The sequence below is a fragment of the Capricornis sumatraensis genome, chromosome 8, assembly GCF_032405125.1.
Source record: "Capricornis sumatraensis isolate serow.1 chromosome 8, serow.2, whole genome shotgun sequence".
In the NCBI taxonomy this organism is placed as follows: domain Eukaryota; kingdom Metazoa; phylum Chordata; class Mammalia; order Artiodactyla; family Bovidae; genus Capricornis; species Capricornis sumatraensis.
The window spans coordinates 26,608,800-26,634,455 of record NC_091076.1 but is presented as its reverse complement, the minus strand read 5'-3'; the positions used below and the strand labels follow the sequence as shown (position 1 = coordinate 26,634,455).

Below are 25,656 nucleotides of genomic sequence, written 5' to 3'. Positions count from 1 at the left end.
TCTTCTGTTTCGGGATTTGTACACACTGCTTTCTTCTCCAGAACACTCAGTCCCATGCACCTGTTGCTGGTAACCTTATGTCCTATATACCCATCAATTTTACCTTAATCCTGACATCCCCCTGAGAAGTTTTTTAAATTTTTTAACCTCAAGCACTGGAGAACCATCCTCATCCTGTGCTCCTGTGGTGCCCTGGACCTCGCCCTAACAGAACATATATCGCATTTTATCTTTGTTGCCCCAATGAAGGTAGGATCTATGTCTATTCATAATTTTATCCCTAGCCCCTAGCTACATGCCTCTGTGGGCTTCATGTTAGTAACAATAATTTTAGAATTAATGAGCCTCCTAAGTAGAAAAAAATAGACACATTTGCTGATTCCCAGATGAGAGTTCTTCCTGCTAGTCAATGCTATTCCAAATGTTAAAAACAGATACTAAGGTTTTCAGAGCAAAACCAACTACAAAGTAGAAAACCAATACAATTTTCTAGATAACTCCCTTCCCTGCTTCATTAAAACAAATTATCCCTGAACACCTTTTATGCCTCAATTTTCTAGATAAATCAGTTGCCTCTGACTCACTGGTCCTAATGAGGATATGGATTCCCAAATGTGCTTACATGGGGAGACCACACATCCAAGGGCCTGAAATTCCTGCCTAATCAACTCCCACACTCCCAAACGCAGCTGCTGCCAACTTGGCAAGGTGGCTCACTCCAGAGTGACAGTTGTGCTAAATACACTGCTGTCAAACCTGCCATCTGCTCCCTGGCCCAGGCTGGGACATAAAGATGAGACCTCCCTTCTCATGTCGCACCTTGCCACCCTCACGATGCTATGATCACACTTGCTGACCTGTCTGAAGACATTCGCCTGATTTCTCTTGTCCTCTGATCGACACTCACCCCAGAGCTTCGATCTGAACACAGGAGTGTCTTACAGTTCACATTCAAACCACACGCGGGAGCACATCCATCCCTCAGATTTACAGATCCGGTGTAAAAACTAGTATCCGCTGAACTTCATGTCTTCACATACACATGTGCGTGCCTGCTAAGTCGTGTACGACTCTCTGCCACTCCACGGCTGTAGCCTGCCAGGCTCCAATATCCGTGGGATTTTCCAGGCAAGAATACTGGAGTGGGTTGCCATTTCCTTTTCCAGGGTATCTTCCTGACCCAGGGATCATGCCCAAGTCTCCTGCTTGGCAGGTATTTCTTTACCACTGAGCCACCATCCTCACATATAGAGGCTGCAAAAGACATCAGCATGATGGCTGATGTGCCCCAGCCATTCACAGCCTTGGCACTGAAACAAGATGTGTACGTGATTATGATATCAAAAGGTACCTATGGAATTATCTTAAGACAGTTCAGCATCACCACTGAGGTCACAAGAATTTCCCCTGCTTTCTCATCTTTGCCCACTTCTCTGACGGTCCCCCTCCTTCTGCCGCTGTATCCCTAACACCAGTCCTCACTATCCAACCTCTTGACCTACTGCCAAAAGGCTTATTTTTGATGTCTGAGGAAATTCAAACAGAAGGTGAGTCAGGCTCCAATGCCTGCCGCTAGGGCATTTGGGACTCCGTTCCAACAGCTTTTGGTGTGAGTGGAAATGTAAATGGACACCTGAAGCCCTTCACACCACACCGGGGACATGCAAACAAGACAATTTCACAGTGTCTGACCATGAAATTGAAACCCTGCACCAACACACATTTCTTCATGATGTCAGAAACAAATGTACTGGGGGTTTAGAGAAATAGGCAGTTGTATCTTTTTGCAACCAGACTCCTGGCCCTTCAAATTCAAACCTGATTTCCCTGGTGCAGTGGATGGACACTTTTTGCCATTTGGGTGCACACTAACTGAACGACTGACAGGCACCACAGGGCACCCCTGTCAGATGTGGACGTGAGGTTGCTCTGTCTTTATTTAGATATTTGCACTCTGCACCATCCCTTGGCACTCGGCAGCTAAGAACATCAAAATCAACACTCCGTGTTACACTTTAAAGGAGAGCGGCAGATCAGAAAGTCTGAACACCCAAGGAGCCAACCTCACTCGTTCACAGGCCTGGCTTCAGATACTGCTTCTCGGAGCAAGACACCCACATCAAACTGGTTCTCTCTCAGGCGTCTCCAATGTTTCTGAAACCATTTCTTCCACCTGCTTTATTTCTGTTAATCACACTAGGAGTCTCCCATGCACTCTTGTTCAAAACCTGGCAAATTCTGCCTTATAGACGCTCTCTGATTCAGTTATCTCAAGTGAAAACAAAATGCTTACGGAGTACCTACCATGTGCCAGGTCCTTTGGCTATTACTCACATTGATCCCTTCCTTCCCATCTCCCCAGGCAATACCTGTCAGCCAGCTTCATCACCTTTGCCTGCAGAATGCCTGAATCCCACACTCAACTCCCTATCTGCAGCTCTCCCCACACAGTGACTTTTGTCAAAGCGTTTCTTTGATTATGCCACAACCCTGCTTCAAAATCTTGCTATTGAGCCCCCAGATAAAGGCCGTGTTTAATTCATGATTCTGCATGTGCAATCCCCTTTGGCAGGTATGTTCTTACCTACCTTGTCCACACGGCAAACTCATATTCATCTGTCAACACCCTACTCAGCTGTTCCTTCCCCTACAAAGCTTTCCTAACACTCATACACACACTCAAGTTTCTGATGGAATTGATCACTCCCTTCCCTGTGCCACCTCTGCATTTCACATAGCACGCGTGCTGCACAATACTCTTATAATGAGATGGTACAAATACCTCCCTGGATAGCATGCGGTAGAGGCAACAGTTAAAAGCATTAGCTCTGGAGCCAGAGCTTCCTTTTGGTTCATCCAAGGCTAAGAGACCTTGGACAAGTTAGTTCTCCTCTCTGTGCTTCACCTGCTCATCTATAAGATGGGGATCATAGTGGAACCTATGACCGGGGGTTACTGAAAGAATTACATGAATTAATGACCATAAAAAGGCTTAACACAGTGTCTGACATAGAATGAAAGATCCACTTTTTCCCACTGTTGTGCCCAGAGGTAAGAACCGAGGTGGGCGAAGAACTTCACTAAGGATGACTGAAGGAATTAAATGAAATATGATCGCCATCATTCATCCCCTGAAACACCTTTGCAGCTTATTTCTACTTCTCACCCACAGAAACCCTCTATTATCAAATAGACTATCTCCCTCTCCTTCTACCACTTCTTTTCCTTTCAAATACTGTCGTGGAAAGCTCAAGATTTTCTCTCCATCCTTTCCTTTCTCTCTCATCTGTGATAGCTCCCCCAAATTTATCCAAAAGAATACCAATTCTTACTTCACACTGCATGACACTGTTTAGGTCCATCCACATCTCTACAAATGATCCAATTTCATTTCTTTGTACAACTGAATAGTATTTCATGGTACATATGTGCCACCTCTTCTTTGTCTGCTCCTCTGTTGATGGCCATTTAGGTTGCTTCCATGTCCTGGATATTTTAATAGTGCTGCAATAAACAGCGGGCACAGGGAACTCTACCTGATGCACTGTGGTAACCTGAATGGGAAGGAGCTCCAAAAGGGAGAAAGAAAGTGAAAGTGAAGTCGCTTAGTCGTGTCCGACTCTTTTGCGACCCCACGGACTGTGTCCATGGGATTTTCCAGGCAATAGTACTGGAGTGGATTGTCATTTCCTTCTCCAGGGGATCTTCCCGACCCAGGGATTGAACCAAAAGGGAGAGGAGATATATATATATATAGGGGGCAGCAAAAGACATCAACATGTTGGCTATATATATAAATATATGGCTGATACATTTTGCTGTATGGTAGAAACACAACACTATAAAACAACTATACTCCAAAAAAGTTAACCACACACACACACACCAAAAAAAGATTCTAGGACACCACTGCCCAGAGATTCTAATTTAGTAGGTCATAGAGGGTCCCTAGGACCCTCAAGAAGGTATCTCAAGAAGCTCACTAGATGATTCTAATGAGTAGCTAGGTATGTTCAATTCCTTGAATAGAGCAGACACCCCAAATGTTTGAGGAATGAAACTCCTGCACCACTTTCTGGACTTCCATGCCCACAGCTAAGGAATCTATAAGGCTCTCTGGAGTTTAGCCTGATGCATTCCAAAAAGATGAAGAGCCCAGTATCAGGAATTATGAAAACTACCTTGCTCTTGGAGACGGCCTGATTTGTTGGGCCTTTTAATCACAATAAAAGGACAAAGTACTTTTTTCAGGCAATGAGTTGAGATATGAACTCTTAGACCAAGTTCTTTCCTATTTCCACATGGATGCCCTCATCTGTAAGTGCTGCAGCTCCTGAAGCCAAGACAAGACGATGAACATTTGGTAAATGAGCAGATGAAATAATCTGCTTTCACGTATCGGTTCTTGAATCAAACCGGTACTTTTTCTGAGACCCTAAGACACTACCCCACCAAAATCCAGAGAGGAGCTTAGGAAATTTTATCTGAAAGGGGCAACCAAAAGAAGTATTTTCCATCCTTTATCTGATGTGAAGATATATGAAAACTTCTGTGTATTTTTCATCCTTTGGAAGTGAAAGTAAAGTCGCTCAGTCATGTCTGACTCTTTGCAACCCCATGGACTGCAGCCTATAAGGCTCCTCAGTCCGTGGGATTTTCCAGGTAAGAGTACTGGAGTGGGTTGCCATTGCCTTCTCCATGGGATCTTCCCGACCCAGGGATCAAACCCGGGTCTCCCGCATTGCGGGCAGACGCTTTACCGTCTGAGCCACCAGGGAAGCTTATATATATATAGATAGATAGAGATAGAGATAGAGATAGAGATATATAGAGATATTTGCACCCTGCAGTACACCCTTTATATATATATATATATTTGCACCCAGGAGTGGAATTGCTGGGTGCATATGATAATTGAGTAGTGTTCTTAATCATTTATTTGTATTACCATCTTATTAAACCATAAACATCTCAAACTACTGATCAGAGTTGCTGAGAAAATTTGTACTACCTAGCTAAATGGTTATCAATTCCAAACAAAGGCGAAAACCAGACTGATAGTTTAGCTAGCTCATTTATCAGCATTGTGGTAAAATCAGGTAAGCTTGCTGAAAAGCTTTTTTTAAACTTAAAACTCTACAATACATTAAAGAAAAATGACTATACGACACACTTCTAGTGAGAGGACAATTTGATGATAGGTAACAAGAACTTTGAAAATGTCAACGTCTTGGCCCAATAATTCTACTTTGGAAAATTCAGAAAAAAAATGTGAAATAAAAAATATGGTCTCACAAAATATGTTAAAGTGAAAGTAAAGGTGTTAGTCATTCAATCATGTCTGGAACCACATGGACTGTAGCCCAGTAGGCTCCTCTGTCCATGGGATTCTCCAGGCAAGAATACTGGAGGGCATAGCCATTCCCTTCTCCAGAAGATCTTCGTGAGCCAGGGATTGAACCCAGGTCTCCTGCACTGAAGCCAGATTCTCTACTGTCCAAGTCACCAGATTTTGAAAATGTCAGTCTCTTCATTCAGTAATTCTACTTTACAGAATTCAAAGAAAACATAAAATACAAAAATGTGGCCTCACAAAAAAAACATATTATTGAATAGTGATTTATAATAATGAAAAGCAGGAAACAATCTAGTTATCCAACAATCGGGGAACAATTAAGTTATGCAACAACCAAACAGTAGAACACTATGAAGCTCTTTAAAGTGAAGTTCATACAGTTTTTAAAAGCATAAAAATATACTTAAGTTATAATAGCAATTATCTATACAATAAGAGCTCAACTGTCCACAAAATAAAAGTTTTTAAAAAATGAAATCTACTATGATTTCAAGTGTTTGTTTTCAAGTGGTGGCATTATGGGTAATTTTCCATCTTTATCTTTACCCTTCTCTGTGATTTCACATTTTCAATGACACAGAACAGCTGAAAAGACTCACCTATGCATGTCCAAATAACATCTGCCAAGAGACAGCATTTATAGATCCATGAAGCTCAACATAATAGATTTAAAATGCTTCATTTTTTAAAAATCCCTTGTAGTTTCTCAACTTATTCCTCTGCTATTATATAGAATACATCAAGATAGAAAAATAATCTATACATATTATTCTAAAAACTATCTTTCCATCATGGAATCAAACTATAATCTCAACATCTGGGCCCTTGATCTATCCATGACTTCCAAAAGTGCTTGGAATAAAAACAAGAAAGTTTCTTTTAAATTAACTTGGAGTAAGCCCTCCAGAGTAGTGGATGTACCATATCAACTATAAAAAGAAGACATTTTTCAAAGTTCCTTCTGAAAGAATATAAAAAAAGATTGGGCTGGTACAACCAGACCGGCTATCTACATTCCAACTGTCATATTAGGGGACATGCTGTTCTTGACAAAAAGTTAGTGCTTTGAAGATCAAGTAATGATGGTGTTTTCTGGCAGAGAAATGATTTTGAAAATTATCCATCAGATGGCACATTTATAACTTAAACTTTCCTTTTTCAGTGAAGAACTTATGGTCTGATAAAAAGACTAAAGGCTCTGTAGTCAGACAGAATTTGCTTTATATTTCACCTCTGTCACTTACTAGCCTTGCAAACTTGATAAGTTGTCTTCCCTAAACTTCCTATAAATAGTAATAATAACAATCCCTCCCCCCAAATATTCCAGTGAGGACTCAATAAACTAATAGAATCAAACCACTTAACATAGTAACTGACACATACCATACCAATAATTCTAAATGACAGCTTTAACTTTTCATGCTTATCTCAGTGTTCATTTCACCATTTCATTTGAAATACTGTCCTCTGTAATATAGAGGGAAAAGGATTTTTAAATCATCACATAATTTGGACAAGCCAATTTTCAAAGAAATTGTCCTAAAATTTCAACTGAAGTTCAATCTTGAAATTCCTAAGAAATGCCATTTAATAATAGGAAACCTGACTAAAATCTTGGATAGCCAAAACACAGAGCGTGGGCCTTACCTTGATCAATCAAAATGAGTGGACCCGGGGCTGCCTCGGTGGTGCAATGCAGGGGACAGGGGTTCGATCCCTGGTCTGGGAAGATTCCATAGGCTGCAGAGTAACTAAGCCTGTGTGCCTCAGCTACTGAGGACCACGTACTAAGAGCTTGCACCCCACGGGAGAAGCCACTTTGACTCAAGAAAGCCCACACACAGGAACGAGAACCCAACACAGCCATGAATAAATGTTTAAGAAACAAAAAAAAATGAGGAGACCAAAGCACGTGGAGCCTTGGAGTCATGACTTCACAGATCAACTCCACCCACCCCCAGCTGTTTGATCCTGGGCAACTGACTTAATCCTTGTCAATGCCAGTTCCCTGTACAGAAGAATGGAAAGAATGGTAACTAAGGTTGATGTGAGGATTAAGAAAAAAAAAATAATATATATATAGCCTATGTAAAGTGTCTGCACATCACAAGTAATCAATTGCTAGTATTGATATTTCATCACTGTTGCTCAGTTGGGGGTCTGAAAAAAAGGGGAATAAATCAAGCTCGAAGCATTGCGGGCTGCCCTGACCCTCAGTGAGTACTTACGGCGGCAGACCTTACAGCATTGGCCGGCGATGTGCACGGGGAGGGAGTCTGGAGAGCAGTTGAGGGGGGAACAGGACATCCTTCGGCATTCCACAGCCCCGCTCTGAGGAAGGAAAGGCAGGAAAAGGCATCTCAGCAGAGGTGACCTCAGCAGGACAAAGCTCACATTCCATCCCAGAAACTTCACCAGGAAAACGCAAGTAGTGCAAGGAGTTCCTGAGGCTTCCCAGACGGCTCTAGTGCTAAAGAACCCTCCTTACAGAGCAAGAGGCCTAAGAGATGCGGCTTCAGTCCTTGTCAGGAAGATCTCCTGGAGAAAGGCATGGCAATCCCCTCTACAAATAATTTTCTGCAGCCCATACAAAACCATGCCATCTCAGTTACTTTTCTGGTATACATTTTCTGCTTCATTCTGTCCATCAGACTAAACAGATAGGCAGAAAACAAAAGCCTATTTGTACAAGAAGATAAGTAACATCTTTTGCAGACCCTGAAATCACTGTTGAAATACTAACAATCATTTTGTATTCTTGCAGACAAACAATGGCATTCTTCAGGCACTTATCAAATAATTTCAGCTTGACGGGGTTTACATACTAATGTGGGGTAAGGGTGGGGGTTCTTTAATTCTCCAAAACAGATCAAATAATAGATACAATTAATACAAATAATGAATAATCTGAGAGTCAGGGGGTCCTGCAATTCTCTAAAACAGATAATGGACACCTTGTAAAATACAATGAAGACACTTAGAAACTAATTAACCTCCTTTTAAAATGTATTCTAGCATAGAAAAGCTGTGACTCAAGCGAGCCACTCAGTTCAGTTCAGTTCAGTTCAGTCGCTCAGTCGTGTCCGACTCTTTGCGACCCCATGAATCGCAGCACACCAGGCCTCCCTGTCCATCAACAATTCCTGGGGTTTACTCAAAAGCATGTCCATTGAGTCGGTGATGCCATCCAACCCTCTCATCCTCTGTTGTCCCCTTCTCCTCCTGCCTTCAAGCATTCCCAGCATCAGGGTCTTTTCCAAGGAGTCAGTTCTTCGCATCAGGTGGCCAAAGTATTGGAGTTTAAGTTTCAGCATCATTCCTTCCAATGTATATTCAGGACTGATTTCCTTCAGGATGGACTGGTTGGATCTCCTTGCAGTCCAGCGAACTCTCAAAAGTCTTCTCCAACACCACAGCTCAAAAGCTACAATTCTTCAGTGCTCAGCTTTCTTTATGGTCCAACTCTCACATCCATATATGACTACTGGAAAAACCATAGCCTTGACTAGATGGATCTTTGTTGACAAATGTCTCTGCTTTTTAATATGCTGTCTATGCTGGTCATAACTTTTCTTCCAAGGAGTAAGGGTCTTTTAATTGCATGGCTGCAGCCACGATCTGCAGTGATTTTGGAGCCCGGAAAACTTAAGTCAGCCCACTGTTTCCCCATCGTTTTGCCATGAAGTGATCGGACCAGATGCCATGTTCTTAGTTTTCTGAATATGGAGCTTTAAGCCAACTTTTCCACCCTGTTCTTTCACTTTCATCAAGAGACTCTTTACTTCTTTTTCACTTTCTGCCATAAGGCTGGTGTCATCTGCATATCTGAGGTTACTGATATTTCTCCTGGCAATCTTGATTCCAGCCTGCGCTTCCTTCAGCCCAGCGTTTCTCGTGATGTACTCTGAAAATAAGTTAAATAAGCAGGGTAACAATATATAGCCTTGATGTATTCTTTTCCCAATTTGGAACCAGTCTGTTGTTCCATGTCCAGTTCTAACTGTTGTTTTCTGACCTGCATACAGATATCTCAAGAGGCAGGTCAGATGGTCTGGGATTCCCATCTCTTTAGGAATTTTCCACAGTTTATTGTGATCCACACAGTCAAAGGCTTTGGCATAGTCAATGAAGCAGAAATAGATGTTTTTCTGGAACTCTCTTGCTTTTTCCATGATCCAGCGGATGTTGGCAATTTGATCTCTGGTTCCTCTGCCTTTCCTAAAGCCACCTTGAACATCTGGAAGTTCTTGGTTCATGTATTATTGAAGCCTGGCATGGAGGATTTTGAGCATTACTTTGCTAGTGTGTGAAATGAGTACAGTTATGCAGTAGTTTGAATATTCTTTGGCATTGCCTTTCTTTGGGATTGGAATGAAAACTGACGTTTTCCAGTCCTGTGGCCACTGCTGAGTGTTCCAAATTTGCTGACATACTGAGTGCAGCACTTTTACAGCATCCTTTTTTAGGATTTGAAATCGCTCAACTGGAATTCCATCACCTCCACTAGCTTTGTTTGTAGTGATGCTTCCTGACTTGGCATTCTAGGATGTCTGGCTCTAAGTTAGTGATCATACCATCGTGATTATCTAGGTCATGAAGATATGTTTTGTACAGTTCTTCTGTGTATTCTTGCTACCTCTTCTTAATATTTTCTGCTTCTGTTAGATCCATACCATTTCTGTCCTTTATTGTGCCCAGCTTTGCATGAAATGTTCTCTTGGTATCTCTAATTTTCTTGAAGAGTTGTTCCCATTCTATTGTTTTCCTCTATTTCTTTGCATTGATCACTGAGGAAGGCTTTCTTATCTCTCCTTGCTATTCTTTGGGACTCTGCATTCAAATGAGTATATCCTGCCTTTTCTGCTTTGCTTTTCACTTCTCTTCTTTTCACAGCTATTGTAAGGCCTCCTCAAACAACCATTTTGCTTTTTTGCATTTCTTTCTCCTGGGGATGGTCTTGATCCCTGCCCCCCGTACAATGGCCTGAACCTCCATCCATAGTTCTTCAGGCACTCTGTCTATCAGATCTAATCCCTTTAATCTATTTGTCACTTCCACTGTATAAAGGGATTTGATTTAGGTCATACCTGAATGGTCTAGTGGTTTTACCTACTTTCTTCAATTTAAGCCTGAATTTGGCAACCAGGAGTTCATTATCTGTTCCACAGTCAGCTCCCAGTCTTGTTTTTGCTGACTGTGTAGAGCTTCTCCATCTTTGGCTGCAAAGAATATAATCAATCTGATTTCAGTGTTGACTATCTGGTGATGTCCAAGTGTAGAGTCCTCTCGTGTTGTTGGAAGAGGGTATCTGCTATGACCAGTGCATTCTCTTGGCAAAATTCTATTAGCCTTTGCCCAGCTTCATTCCGTACTCCAAATTTGCCTGTTACTCCAGGTATCTCTTGACTTTGTACTTTTGCATTCCAGTCCTCTATGATGAAAAGGACATCTTTTTTTGGGTGTTAGTTCTAGAAGGTCTTGTAGGTCAACAGAACTGTTCAACTTCAGCTTCTTCAGCATTACCGGTCAGGGCATAGACTTGGACTACTGTGATATTGAATGGTTTGCCTTGGAAACAAGCAGAGATCATTCTGTCATTTTTGAGACTACATCCAAGTATTGTATTTTGGACTCTTGTTGACTATGATGGCAATTCCATTTCTTCTAAGGGATTTTTGCCACAGTAGTAGATATAATGGTCATCTGAGTTAAATTCACCCACTAGGTAGTTTAAAAACCAAAGGCATTCCTTCCCCCTCTGAGATTCTGATCTCCAAACAGTAAGATTCTTAACATTAGTTTATGTTATTAGAGTGTGTTTGCTTTCCCTTGACAAGTACTTGTAGTTATAATGACACTACAACTTAGCTTTACAATTGCTGCTATTCGTAAATAGGCACTTAGTAAAAAGGTAGTACATTGTAAGTTGGCTTTATAAAGAAACAGGTTACACAATAATCAGCAGAACTGCCCTCTTTAAACTGTTAGTCTGTTTATGTACAAAGAGGCTTACTTTGCATGTGCAGTTCCTGCAATGATCACCGTCGACCCAGGAGTCTTGGTCTCTATAGAGCAGTCCACTCACTTGACAGGTCTTCTCACAGTGACAGTTTTCCAATTGACTAAGTCTTGTTTCTGCATAGTTCAGCTGCAAGCAAGAGTTGCTACATGTAATTTCTATAATTCAACTGTGTTGTCCTAACAAAGCTAATCATAACAAGAAAAAATAAATCCAAGCAGGAGCGGGTAGGGGGTAAATGCTCAAAGCAGTTCACTGATTCTCAGCCAGATCTGTTTTTTTGGGTTTTGAAGGGTTTTTTTTTTTTTTTCTTTCTTTCTTTTTTTAATTTCACACAAGGTAGAATCATTCTAAATTGAAGACATATTGGTACCCGTGGTCTAATGAGCACCAAATGAGACATTAAACTATCTCAGGGACCTCATGGGTGTTTATCAACACATGCTTTCAGCTCAAGCCCACAAGAAACCACTTGTAATGAATGTGTTCAAGGACTCGTTTCAGTGTTTACAGGTGATCTAATCAGCAACTCTGAAGCACTTACATTTATCTCCTACTATCCTGTCCCTGTTCTTCACACACTAACCAAAGCATCATGGTTCACAAGCTGGGACATCACTGCTTATTCTTTTCTGAAAAATGTTGGGGAGCTGGAGCCAGAAAAGGGGTGAGTCAGAGGCAGATCTGATTTCTCCCCAGTTCAGGATTCTCCAGGAATGCCCCAGGAATCCACTTTGGCATTCAGACAACATCAAGAGAGGCAAACAAATCCCCAGGTGAGATGAGGATTTTGAAAAATAATCTTTTTCCTTTTTCTAGCTCACTCAACTGCTCCCATTAAACATCTCTGATTTGAAAGCCTTTATGATGTTTGAATGATGTCACAAGTAATCCCTTCAAGGGATCATCCAGCCTCTCTTTGCATACCTAACAGTGATAAAACATGCATTACCTTCCAACGGAGGCTACTTCTCTTGGCTAGCTCAAGAGATCTGAAATGTCTTACTGGCTTGAGCTGTGTAGTTTCTCTCCCTTTTTCCTATTAGATCTAGTTTTGCCTTGTAGCCAGTGCTGAGCAAGTCTAATCCCTCGACAAACATTTGCGGTTTCCTCAATGCCTGCTCCAATGTCCCCAATGCCTGCCCCTAACCACATCTGGTCCCAACAGATTCCCCTAATAACTCCTTGTGATATGGTTCCAAACTTCTCTCCTGGCCATTTCCCATATATGTGACTCCAGGCTGCCTTCCAAAATATGGTACAAAAGGCCTGAGATCTGGTATGATCTCTCTGTTGTCACATCCTTATTTACACTAAGGGGTAACTCAGCTGCATAGCAACCTCACTCCTCTTCTTACACAAAGATCACCAAGAACAAATACCACTTTCTAAAAATTTATCAGTTTCTTTTCCTTCTCAATCATACTTATATTATACATCCCTGTCTTGAGTATTTTCCCCATACAGGAGATCAAGTCAATTCTTGATCCAAACTAAGACTATTTCAGAGTGATATTTTAGTTACAATAGTTGAACCTGGCTAACGGCAACTTCTACCATCTTTCTATATTTTCAATGGTCCTGTCCACACATGCTCCTCTCACTCATAACAGCACTATTTTCTGGAAATAATATCCACGTGTAATTCCAACCTTAGTTTTTATCACTTATTCAATCCTCTTCCTCTACACTTTTAAAGTTTCTCAAGAAAAATTGTTCCTTGTCCGCCTGTCATGGGTAGTACCAAGAGGAAGGACAAAGATGAAAAAGGATCCTAAACAAACCACATGCAGTATAATCAACCCGGAAAAAACTAAGGTGACTATGCCTGAAATATTAGCTTCCTAGGACACCTCTACTGTACAGGATCTTCCAAAAATTCAGGTCACATTTAAATCTTCAACCTAGTCATGGAGCTTCCAGAAATGACGATAATTAAGTTATTTGGGAATTCTTTACAAAACACAGATAATATAGACTTCCAAAAGTCTGGTGACGCCAAGTGACCAAAACCATATATCGGTAAGAGATAAGAAGAAGGGGGGCTTCCCTTGTGGCTCAGCTGCTATAGAATCTGCCTGCAATGCAGGAGACCTGGGTTCAATCCCTGGGTTGGGAAGAACCCCTGGAGTGGGAAAGGCTAGCCACTCCAGTGTCCTGGCCTGGAGAATTCCATGGACTGTATAGTCCACGGGGTCACATAGAATCGGACACAACTGAGCAACTTTCAAGAATAAGAAGGGAGTGGTGACACAGCACGTGTTATCTTGACCTCATTTCTATCACCTCAGCAGTTCCTGCATAAGGCAGTGATAGTCCTATGACCTCGGAATGAACAAGAACTGAACTAGAAGGGAATCTTTCCCAAAAGTGGTTCTGCATGAGGAATCCATGAGAGGAAACCGCCCGTCTTACTCTGAAACTCTGGAACAACTCTAGGGACTGTATCACTCTGAGAAGAGAACTTCTCAAGGATAAGTCCAAAAGGCAATTCTGTATCTATCCCAGTTTCCTGAAAATCCAGGAGCTTGCCTAAAGGCAATATTGTCAATTTCCAGTACTACCCACTGAAGCTGAGCTATGCTCACCTCCAAAACTCAATTCCAAAGAAGAGCCTCAGTTTTAATACAGTGGAAGCTATTCCTATGGCTGGTTTTGTTTCCCTTCTGAGCTTTTTTCATTTTTAATATACTTAGCCTCCTCTGAAAACAATGAAAAGCCCTAATCTCTGTAATAATAAGAATGCATCAGACAGACTTTCAAAGACAAAGGAACACAGTAAAGCAAAAAGCTAATTTTTCAAAGGCACTTAATATGTAATCTTGCCTTCCTTTTCCCCCTGCGAAATCCTGAAGCAACAATAAAGGAAAAAAATAACTCTGAATCCAACAAAAAAGAATTACATTTTCTGTCACTGGCATTAACATGCTGAATTTCTACAAATTCATTTTCAAAAGCTATTTCTACACTACCTGCCATTTTCTCAAGGAATGCCTGCAGATCCAAAATAGATACAGTATCAAATCTGCATCTCTTTTCTGTTTTACCTTTGTTCAAGCATTTATCTAAGCAAACATGGAGCTAATCATTTATTCTTAATTCTACACATTCAAAGACAGGCAGCAGAGGCCTTTTTCACAGTAAGAGGTCAATGAATGAAACTAGGTACATTAGTCATGCAATAGATTGTGTTTTTTTCCCTTTCCTTTGAAATATTATTTATTTGCCATTTGCTATATGAAAGGTAAAAAAAGAAATCTATTGTATTAAACCTTTAAACTTAACTGAAAAATCACTATTGAGCTCCTGGAAACAATGAAAATCTCAAAAATTAAATATGTTACGAGTTGAAATGCCACCCCAAGTGCTGCTTGATTTCCACAAGTAGATTTGTCAAAGATTTAGACAGAAGTAATCAAGAAATTACCCATCTTCAGCATCTTTTCTTCCTGAGCTTGAAGGGAGAATGGGATCACAGCACAGGTAGGTTGCAAGATCAGGACACAGCCTGACCCAATCACTGTGTACCTAGCTTAGCAGGTGTGTGGTTCTCAGTGTCAAGACTGCCTGGGACAATTTCTAGAATAAGTTAGTGGATTAGTGGTCTCTAGTGGATTACTTAGGGGAGGTGTCAAGGGAGGTGTTAGGGAAGGTACTTTGTTGTACCTTTCCCCCCTTGTAAAGGTATGGCTTTGCCACACTGTAGGGATTCTTCCCCTGGAGAAGGAAATGGCAACCCACTCCATATTCTTGCCTAGAGAATCCCATGGACAGTGGAGCCTGGTGGGCTACAGTCCACAGGGTCACGAAGAGTCAGACACAACTGAGCAACTAACACACACAGGGATTCTTTAAGAGGGCTCTTCTGAACCCTGGCTCCTGTTACCTGAAACTACATGTGAGCTGCTTTCCTGATCTGTCCTTTCACACATTTTCAATCATCCCTACTTTGAAAGGAGAAATGAAACATCAAGCCCGCCTAGTCGCACCCGGGGGAAAATGCAGCTGGAAATGAGATCGGTGACTCATTCCAGGCTGCAAACACTGGAAGACATGATAAAAATGAGATTCAACATCAGATGAATCTCACTCCAAAGCCCATTTGTATCTCCACCAAGATCTGTATGATTAATGCCTATTTAATCATCTGTTCAGTTTAGTCACTCAGTCATGTCCGACTTTTTGTGACCCCATGAATCGCAGCATGCCAGGCCTCCCTGTCCATCACCAACTCCCAGAGGTCACCCAAACTCACGTCCATCGAGTGGGTGATGCCATTCAGCCATCTCATCCCCTGTCATCCCCTTCTTCTACTGCCCCCAATCCCTCCCAGCATCAGGGTCTTTTCCAATGAGTCAGCTCTTCACATGAGGTGGGTATTGGAGTTTCAGCTTCAACATCAGTCCTTCCAATGAACACCCAGGATCTCCTTTAGGATGGACTGGCCAGATCTCCTTGCAGTCCAAGGGACTCTCAAGAGTCTTCTCCAACACCACAGTTTAAAAGCATCTGTTCTTCAGTGCTCAGCTTTCTTCACAGTCCAATTCTCACATCCATACATGACCACTGGAAAAACCATAACCTTGACTTGATGGACCTTTGTTGGCAAAGTAATATCTCTGCTTTTTAATATGCTATCTAGTTTGGTCATAACTTTCCATACCAGGAGTAAGGGTCTTTTAATTTCTTGGCTGCAATCACCATCTGCAGTGATTTTGAAGCCCCCCAAAATAAAGTCTGACACTGTTTCCACTGTTTCCCCATCTATTTCCCATGAAGTGATGGGACCAGATGCCGTAATCTTAGTTTTCTGAATGTTGAGCTTTAAGCCAACTTTTTCACTCTCCTCTTTCACTTTGATCAAGAGGCTCTTTAGTTCTTCTTCACTTTCTGCCATAAGAGTGGTGTCATCTGCATATTTGATCTTATTGATATCTTATTGATATTTCTCCCAGCAATCTTGATTCCAGCTTGTGCTTCTTCCAGCCCAGCATTTCCCATGATGTACTCTGCATATAAGGTAAATGATCAGGGTGACAATATACAGCCTGGACGTACTTCTTTTCCTATTTGGAACCAGTCTGCTGTTCCATGTCCAGTTCTAACTGTGGCTTCCTGACCTGCATACAGGTTTCTCAAAAGGCAGGTCAGGTGGTCTGGTATTCCCATCTCTTTAGGAATTTTCCACAGTTTATTGTGATCCACATAGTCAAAAGCTTTGGCATAGTCAATAAAGCAGAAATAGATGTTTTTCTGGAACTCTCTTGCTTTTTCCATGACCCAGTGGATGTTGGCAATTTGATCTCTGGCTCCTCTGCCTTTTGTAAAACCAGCTTGAACATCAGGGAGTTCACGGTTCATGTATTGCTGAAGCCTGGCTTGGAGAATTTTGAGCATTACTTTACTAGCGTGTGAGATGAATGCAATTGTGAGGTAGTTTGCGCATTCTTTGGCATTGCCTTTCTTTGGGATTGGAATGAAAACTGACCTTTTCCAGTCCTGTGGCCACTACTGAGTTTTCCAAATTTGCTGGCACACTGAGTGCAGTACTTCCACAGCATCATCTTTCAGGATTTGAAATAGCTCAACTGGAATTCCATCACCTCCACTAGCTTTGTTCATAGTGATGCTTTCTAAGGCCCACTTGACTACACATTCCAGGATGTCTGACTCTAGGTGAGTGATCACACCATCGTGATTATCTGGGTCATGAAGATCTTTTTTGTACAGTTCTTCCGTGTATTCTTGCCACCTCTTCTTAATATCTTCTGCTTCTCTTAGGTCCATACCCTTTCTGTCCTTTATCGATCCCATCTTTGCATGAAATATTCCCTTGCTATCTCTAATTTTCTTGAAGAGATCTCTAGTCTTTCCCATTCTGTTCTTTTCCTCTATTTCTTTGCACTGATCGCTGAGGAAGGCTTTCTTATCTCTCCTTGCTTTTCTTTGGAACTCTGCATTCAGATGCTTATATCTTTCCTTTTCTCCTTTGCTTTTCACTTCTCTTCTTTTCACAGCTATTTGTAAAGCCTCCTCAGATAGCCATTTTGCTTTTTTGCGTTTCTTTTCCATGGAGATGGTCTTGATCCCTGTCTCCTGTACAATGTCACAAATCTCCATCCATAGTTTATCAGGCACTCTATTAGATCCAGCCCCTTAAATCTATTTCTCACTTCCACTGTATAATCATAAGGGATTTGATTTAGGTCATTCCTGAATGGTCTAGTGGTCTTCCCTACTTTCTTCAATTTAAGTTTGAATTTGGCAATCAGGAGCTCATGATCTGAGCCACAGTCAGCTCCCGGTCTTGTTTTTGCTGACTGTATAGAGCGTCTCCATCTTTGGCTGCAAAGAATATAATCAATCTGATTTCAGTGTTGAGCATCTGGTGATGTCTATGTGTAGTGTCTTCTCTTGTGTTGCTGGAAGAGGGTGTTTGCTATCACCAATGTATTCTCTTGGCAAAACTCTATGATTTTAATCATAGCTGCTGGGCAACTCAAACCAAACCTCTAATCCTATTAGCTAAATCTTGGTTCATTTAACCAAAGGCAAAGTCCAAATACAGATGAATTTAGTGCCCCAGAGTTTCCTTTGTGCCCAAGAATCCTACTTGTCTTCTGATTTGGCTTATCACCCCAGACTCCTTCTCTTTCACTCTGCTTCCAGCAAGATGGCAGACTATGCACCTTGAAAGACTTTCCTACTTGAACCAACTAAAATGCTGGATAAAATACACAAATCAAAGCTTAAAAAAAAAATCATCACAGGAGCGAATACAAAGAGAAGAAAGCCATAGTGGCCAAAACAAACTCACAGCCAGGGATCCAGGGAGGTGAGTGAGCACCAAAGCTTCATGATGTCAGCCAAAACATGCGGCCTTTGGGCTCCCACCTTGACGGTTGCAGAGGAGGCCAGGGAGACAGATAACAGGGTCTGCCCAAGATGCGATGTCTTAAAGGAAACTGCTACATCAAAGTGGGGCCTCAAAGGGCACTCAGCTTCAGAGTGAATGAAAAAGAAACAAAGCTTATACAGGCACAGAAGGAAGACCATCCAGTTCTGACTGTGGTCCTGGCTAGAGAGAAATATCTTCCTTGAGAAGTCTTAAGGAATTCTTTGCTGAGAATTCACCTGGCTGATCCCAGGTTTGCAGTCTAATTCTGAGTCATGCCCATGATCTGAAAAACCTTAAAGAGATCATGCAATAGAAGTTGCCCTTGAGTGGTCCTGGCAGAAGCACACATAATGTGAACCCAGAACTCAGAAAATTGCCACATAAACCTAAGGACAACAAGTGGCTATAGCCAGATGGGTGACATCAGAGGCCTTGTTCTTACCTGATCTTCCTCCTTCAAAAGCTACTACAAGCTCTATGCTCACGTTTCACTCCCAACAGATGCCATCTGAACACACACTCCCCTTTTTCCCTCCTCTTGCATGCCCATGCTTCTTCTCACTATTATTGCCATCCTCTTACTGGCAGCATCTTCCTCTCTTTCTCCATCAGTCATTCCTCCTTCATATCTTTTGAGTCTCTTTCTAATCCTTTCTCCTCCAACCATAAACTTTCTCAGTCATGTTCCAACTTTCAGAATCTAAGCTTGAATTCCAGCTTTGCCATTCACTTTTCTTGGGAAAACTTATACAACCTTCTTGGAACTCCATCTTCTCCTGGAGAGTGGGCTAATAAACCTGACTCGGGATTGCTGTAAGGATTAAAGAGAGGGAATCTAAAAATTTAAGCACTGTAACTAACTCATAGTAAATGTTCAATAAATATTACCTAGTATCTTTCCAGCTTATTCCAGATCAGGGGTTGACAAACCAAAGCCCATGGATCAAATCTGGCCCACCACTTATTTTTGTATGGCCTGTGAGCCGAGAATGATTTTTATATTTTTCAGTGATTATATTTTTTAATTGAAGTATGGTTGATGTATAAGATATTATAAGTTACAGGTGTATAATATAGTAATTTACAATTTTTAAAGGTTTATACTCCATTTTTAGTTATACCATACTGACTATATGCTCCTTGCTATATAATAAGCTACCATGATATACTGTACAATAGTTTGCACCTCTTAATTCACTATCCCGATATTGTTCCTCCAGCCCTCTCCACTAGAAATTGCAATTTTGTTCTCTATGAGTCTGCTTCTTTTTTGTTATATTCACTAGTTTGTTGTATTTTTTAGATTCCACATATAAATGATATCAAACAGCATTTGTCTTTCGCTTATTTATTTCACTTAGTATAATGCCCTCCAAGTCCACTGCTGTGAATGGCACAATTTCACTCTTTTCTTATGGCTGAGTAGTATTCCACTGTGTGTGTGCATGTCACCTGAGGCTGAGTGGCATCTTTCTTGGTCCAAAAATTTGGTAACAAGCTACAATATAATATGTATATGTACACATCTTCTTTATCCATTCATCTGTTGATGGACACAAGGGTTGCTTACATAGCTTGGCAATTCTAAATAAAGCTGCTATGAACACTGGAGTGCATGTATCTTTATGAATTAGTATTTTGATTTTCTTTGGATATGTACCCAGGGATGGAACTGCTGGGTCATAAGGTAGTTCTACATTTAGTTTTTTGAGAAACCTGCATACCATCTTTCACAGTGGCTGCCTCAATTTATACTTCCACCAGTAGTTTACAAAGTTTCTACTGTAAATGAAAACAATTCAACAAAGTATTATAACAGTTTACATAGTTTCCCTTTACTATGGAGAAAACAGTAGCATCTGCTACTTGCATTCTTTTTGAAGATAGCCAATCTGACAGGTGTGAGGTAATATCTCATTGCGTGGTTTTGATTTGCATTTCCCTGATGATTAGCCGTGTTGAGTATCTTCATGTTATATTGATCAATTTCATTCATGTGAAATAAATATATACATCATGTTCTCAATTTTGCTTCTTGATCTACAAAAGCTAAAATTTACTAACCGGCCCTTTACAAAAAAGTTTGCCAGCTCCCCAGATTATCATGGGTTCCAAATTTTGCAGAGAAAATTGAAGTCCTCAGTTTTCTAATTATAATTCTATTCACAATTTGAAAGAAATAGACTTATAAATCTTCCACAGGGCCGGGGGGTGTTTAGAAGGTGGATTACACCATTTTCTGCTTGTAATCACCCACAATTAAATATCTTCTGCCTCACAAATGCCCATTTTACATAATAATGTTTTGAGGACAGAGCTCAATGTGGCTGCTAGATAATGTACAGCTAAAAAGACAAAAATGACATTCCTGTAACAAAAAAGAGTGAACAAAAAGGGCCCATCGACCCCAGGATATGGAGAACCACAGTCACCTGAAGCTGAGCGGCATGTTTCTTGGTCCAAAAATTTGGTACCAAGCCATCTAATTAACAGTATTGAGATCAAGCTGCTCCAGACAATATGAAATAATAGCTTCTACACGCTGCAAGCTGGGAAGGCAAATAATTGCCTGCATTTCACATTTCCACTATACTCCGAAGTGAAAAGCTCTCGTTTCTGTTTTAGTTTCTCCCTTTACGAAAGTGCTCTTTCTCTCCTTTGCAGACAAAAAAAAAAAGACTTGCCCAAAAAAACGTAGTTTCAAACAGAAAGACTGTCTTCAGCAGCACAATCTTTGAGTCCAAAATACAGCCCTACCTCCCAAACACTGACCTACCCCACCAATTTTTCCCTCGTACTATGGCTGATGGTAGGAGCCGTCACAGCTGCAGGTGGACAGGATTAATGTATCATTTTCACTGTTATTAAAAGTCTTCCTTTTGCAGAGTATAATGTCTCTTAGGCCCAACCTAATTCTTTCTTCGCCCTAGGCCGGAACTCGTGTCCATGATGGATCAGTATCATAACAACAGCAATAGCCACGCTTTCTATTTATTCAGCACCTTTCTTCACAAGGCTCAGCGCTTTTCATTATCAATCTAAATTTTATGAATATATATTATTAAAGCCCCTAATTATCTACATTTCTGGCTCTGCCACTCAATATGACGTCTGCCTCCTCTGTACCTAACACAGTGTCAAGCAAAGAGCAAATCCTCAAAAGATGTTTGTCAAGTGGATGATGGAGAAGATGGAGAGATACAGAAGTAGAAGACTGCAGTTGTTAAAAGCAAACTTGCCTCCTCAACTATTTGAACTCAGGACCAGTTTTAAAATGAGTTATGTATTAGAAATGTGATATAATGCCTTCCTGTGACAGTAATCTGTTCCTAACAACAGTGATTTTGCCCTTTCTGATTATTGGTAATTATTCTTGCATCCAGAATGCATTAGCTTATAAGCAGCAGTGACTTCGACCATATATTAGCTCACAGTGTTACTAGTTTAATAGCCAATGGGAAAATTCCTTTTCCACTCCCAGGGAGGCTACAGTGATACATATTGCCTCTTTCTTCCAAACATTTTTCAAGTAAACATTTTGATACAGCTCAATAGCATCGAAGATGTAAATGGTTATGTTTACTATAGGTTGTCCTATTTCAAGAAAGAGTAAGCCATTTTTATGTTAACATATTGCAGATGCCAAAGCTAAAAATGTTTTCACTATAGCAAATCACTCTGAATTCCAGATAGGATAGACAAAAAAATGAAACATCACAAATGAAGTTTAGATACCTACTTTTGCAGTCATCTTGGCCAAAAGCTCTTGTAAATCCATTATTCCTTGCACCAGGCTTAAGAAATCACTGCAAGTTGGGCAAGCTCAATAAAGAAAATATAAAATAAATGTTGATACTGTGCTAACAGAAGAAAACATATTTTTCAACCATAGTTGTTTGGTTATGTAGAAGGGTTTTCACTTTTCTGGTTAAGTTTGACTTCAAAACTGGAGTGAATTCACAAGGATTTCAGATCTAGATCTTTCCCTTTCATTAATAAAAATGAAATGAACTGAAAGGAAAGGCAGTATATTTTAAACTGTAAAACATTTTAAAATTTAAATTAAGCTCATTATCAGCCCTAAAGAATTGTGAATTATCACAGAAGCAGCAAAAGTAAACTAGCTAATTCAAGAAGTTCTAAAAATAGTTTTTATACATGCATTTATATAGTTATATCAAGCATAACTTTCTGTATCAATCTACAGACTAAAAACTGCTCATGTTAACTTTTCTTATCTTCAAATTTTAATTCTATGAATAATACATAAACTTTTTAAAAATTCAAAGACAGAAGTATTTAGGATACCTAAGATCTCTCACTAATCCCACCACCTCATAAGTCAACAATGTAAATAGTTTGTGTATCTCCTTCCTGACAGCTTCTCTCATATTATCAACAAGTTATATTACATAATTCTGAAATGCTTTAAGTTGCTACTTACTGCGATTCAGGTTTGGACACTGTGTTATATATCCATTTGGCATGAAGATGATTTTCCCATCTTGGATAATCCCCTTGATAAAAGAAGAGAGAGGTGGCAATCACTATTACACGTATCAGTTCAAATGGCCCCTGTCACATGCTCTCTGCAGGGAAGATTTTTTTATTTAACATGACTGATAACCTCATTCAGAAGCTGAGTTGGCCACATTGACCTACTCCAACTCATGCTCTTCCAGAAATCTCAAAATGTCCATTCATCTTGAGAAAGCTATAATTACTTACTACTGATTCATGTTAATCATATCATAGAACTAAGGATCCATCAGTCAATGTTTTTAAACTGGCCCTTAAAAAGGCACTGATGCAATAAAAATTCTCCTCAATGCCCTAGTCATCTTAAAACATTAAATATTGCTGATTTCCAGTATTATCTTAGGTAGGAGAAAGAGACTACAGGAACATATTAGACTAAAATGCTCTACTGATTCATTTTATCAAGGAAATAATATTAGACTTGGGGAAAACTAAGAACCTTGCTCTCAGCTAATTGAATAATATGAGTCTTTGCTGGTGAGTCTTAAGATTTGTTCAACATCTCACTGTGGATGAAAGGAGGTCTTTTAATTTTGCAATATGTCTAGAAGAACAGCCCTAATTTAAGAAAGTCATTGGGGCTGTCATCTCTCAATGAAAATATTGACATAGCGTTTGGATTTTTCATGTTGAATTTCAAGATTTTGTTTCTAGGGTATTTTTTCCCTGATTTGATGGAAAAGATATTATAGAACAGATGGAACATGTAGAAGCTGGTTCAGTACACTCAGCTTAATCTACAAATAAAATATAGGCTTATGATAGTGTGGCAAGTCTTTCAGAGGGAGTAAAGTTTAACATTTATGTGTTTATCCTCTGGAAGAGCAAAAGGTAATCAGCAAATGCTGTTTCTGCTTATTATTTCAAGATAAAATAATAATTGGAAATGTTAATAGCAACAACAGAGTCAAAAGGCCTCTTCCTCAAAACTAGATACCTTTATTAATCTCTTCCTCTTTGAGGATGATGCAGTGTCTGTGATTACCGGAGCAGACAGCCTCACCATGGGAAGGAGGTCCCTGCTACAGTTCTTCGAAAAGAATTTGCCATGTCTTGCAAGGGAATTACAGGGAGTAATTAATGGAGTACAATCTAAGTCAATCAGCTTCTTCCTGGCACAATACTGTACAGTTTTTCAAAGCAAATTATCTCTTTTAAGAGGCCAGGGCACCTTTCAAGCATGTTTGAGAATCTGAGAAAAGCATGGGATTGGCAGTCAATGGTTTATCTGTAGCTAACTAGGTTTACTTAGGAAGTCAACCACCTTCTCTGAGCCTCAGTCACTAGATCTAGAGAAAAAGAAGTGCTTTATGCAAAAGCTGCAGAACCTTCTAGCACTTAAGTGCTGGGTCAATGAAATCTTTGTCCAAACTGAAATGGTCACAATTTAGATCTGTGTGCTTTTGCTAACTTTCAAGATAAACGAAAAAATCAGTCAAGAGTAAACAAAGCTATAGATTTCCATCAAAGAACAGACCATCAGAGAGAGATATCACATTAGAAAATATCTGTCTAATGAAGCTAAACATGGATGAAGTTAGAGTGACTATCTAGGTCTGCCTGGGATTTAGAGATTTGGGTGCTAAAACTGAGACTGCCAGGCAAAACAGGACAGTTGATCACCCTGAGTGATGCAAAAGGAGAGAAAATATTATATTAGGAAAGGGCTGGGTCTATTATCTGCTGGCCAGAAGAGCCTAAATCATTCTTATTTTTATTAGCCATGAAAAAGACCCTTGGAAACCTAGACTATATTTCTCATGGTATTATCTTTGCCAAAAGAAATGGAAAATCCATTTGAAAGGATATCTCTTGCTTATCCTGTAGCAATGTGTATTAGACACAGTAGTATTCTTTTTTGGCTTTTTTTTTTTTTTGTCACATAGTTGCTTTACAATGTTGCGTTATTTTCTGCTCTATAGCAAAGTGGCCCTTTTATTTTAATGACTGACTGATTCTGTCATTTTAAAATTACTAATTGTCTCTCCCACACTTTCTTCTTCCTGCATCCCTCCTCACTTCTCTTTCTACTTTTAATCTCTAGCACACACATGTGTGTTACACAGATCATTAGATGAAGGTCAATGGTGTTGACCTGAACAAAAATGGAAATAAGAATGGATTCTTGATCCCCATCAGCACAAAACCTCAAGGCACTTCATATTTTTTTCTTAAAAAAAAAAAAAAAGGTCATGAGAGTCAGCCCACATACTGGCTTAAAAATGTGTTCTTACCAAATGAATCAAGATGGGAATGCTAATTTGTTTGAATAATTATAATTCCAGTCTGGATTAAAAAGAAAGGCAGAATATACTGTACAAATAACAACTGTAACCCAAAGAAGAGTGAGTGTATGCATTTACCTGTAAATACATATCTATGTATATATCCCAGGACTTTCTCATAATAACCCAAAGGTCTTGCACTGTGTATTGTCATATGGACTAGAGTCATCCCTCAGCAGTTGGAAGGTAATTCTGGGACCTCCTTTTCCCTCCACCCATCAGGGATACAAAAACTTGCAGATTCTCAAGTCTTTTATATAAAATGACTATGACTTCTGTATACACAGGCTCAGCATGCATGGAATCAACCAACTGCGGGTCAAAATTGGTTGATTCTGAAGACGTGGAAACAGCAGATAGCGGGCAGATTGTATTTATTTCCTGGACATTTGTTGATAAAGGAAGCATTTGCTAGGCACTTAGTTTTCTTTAGAAAACAGAATTTTATAAAGCATAAAACAGCAAACAACAAAGAAGCTTGATCAGCCATCTCGCCCAGAAAAATCATCTATGAGGATTTCTAAAGATGAAAGCATACCTTAAAGCACAGCAACTTCTC

At 40.2% G+C, this 25,656-nt stretch overlaps 1 protein-coding gene across 1 annotated transcript in view; it reads right to left on the bottom strand.

Moving 5' to 3' along the window:
- Positions 1–25,656, bottom strand: part of NELL1 (neural EGFL like 1) — a 999,502-nt gene that overhangs the window by 739,584 nt on the left and 234,262 nt on the right. The window contains exons 5-8 of the mRNA XM_068977360.1: positions 22,718–22,790; positions 22,013–22,095; positions 11,370–11,504; positions 7,585–7,687 (exon numbers count right to left, since the gene is read on the bottom strand). Coding sequence (XP_068833461.1) covers positions 7,585–7,687; positions 11,370–11,504; positions 22,013–22,095; positions 22,718–22,790 — 394 coding nt within the window. The remainder of the gene's footprint in view (positions 1–7,584; positions 7,688–11,369; positions 11,505–22,012; positions 22,096–22,717; positions 22,791–25,656) is intronic.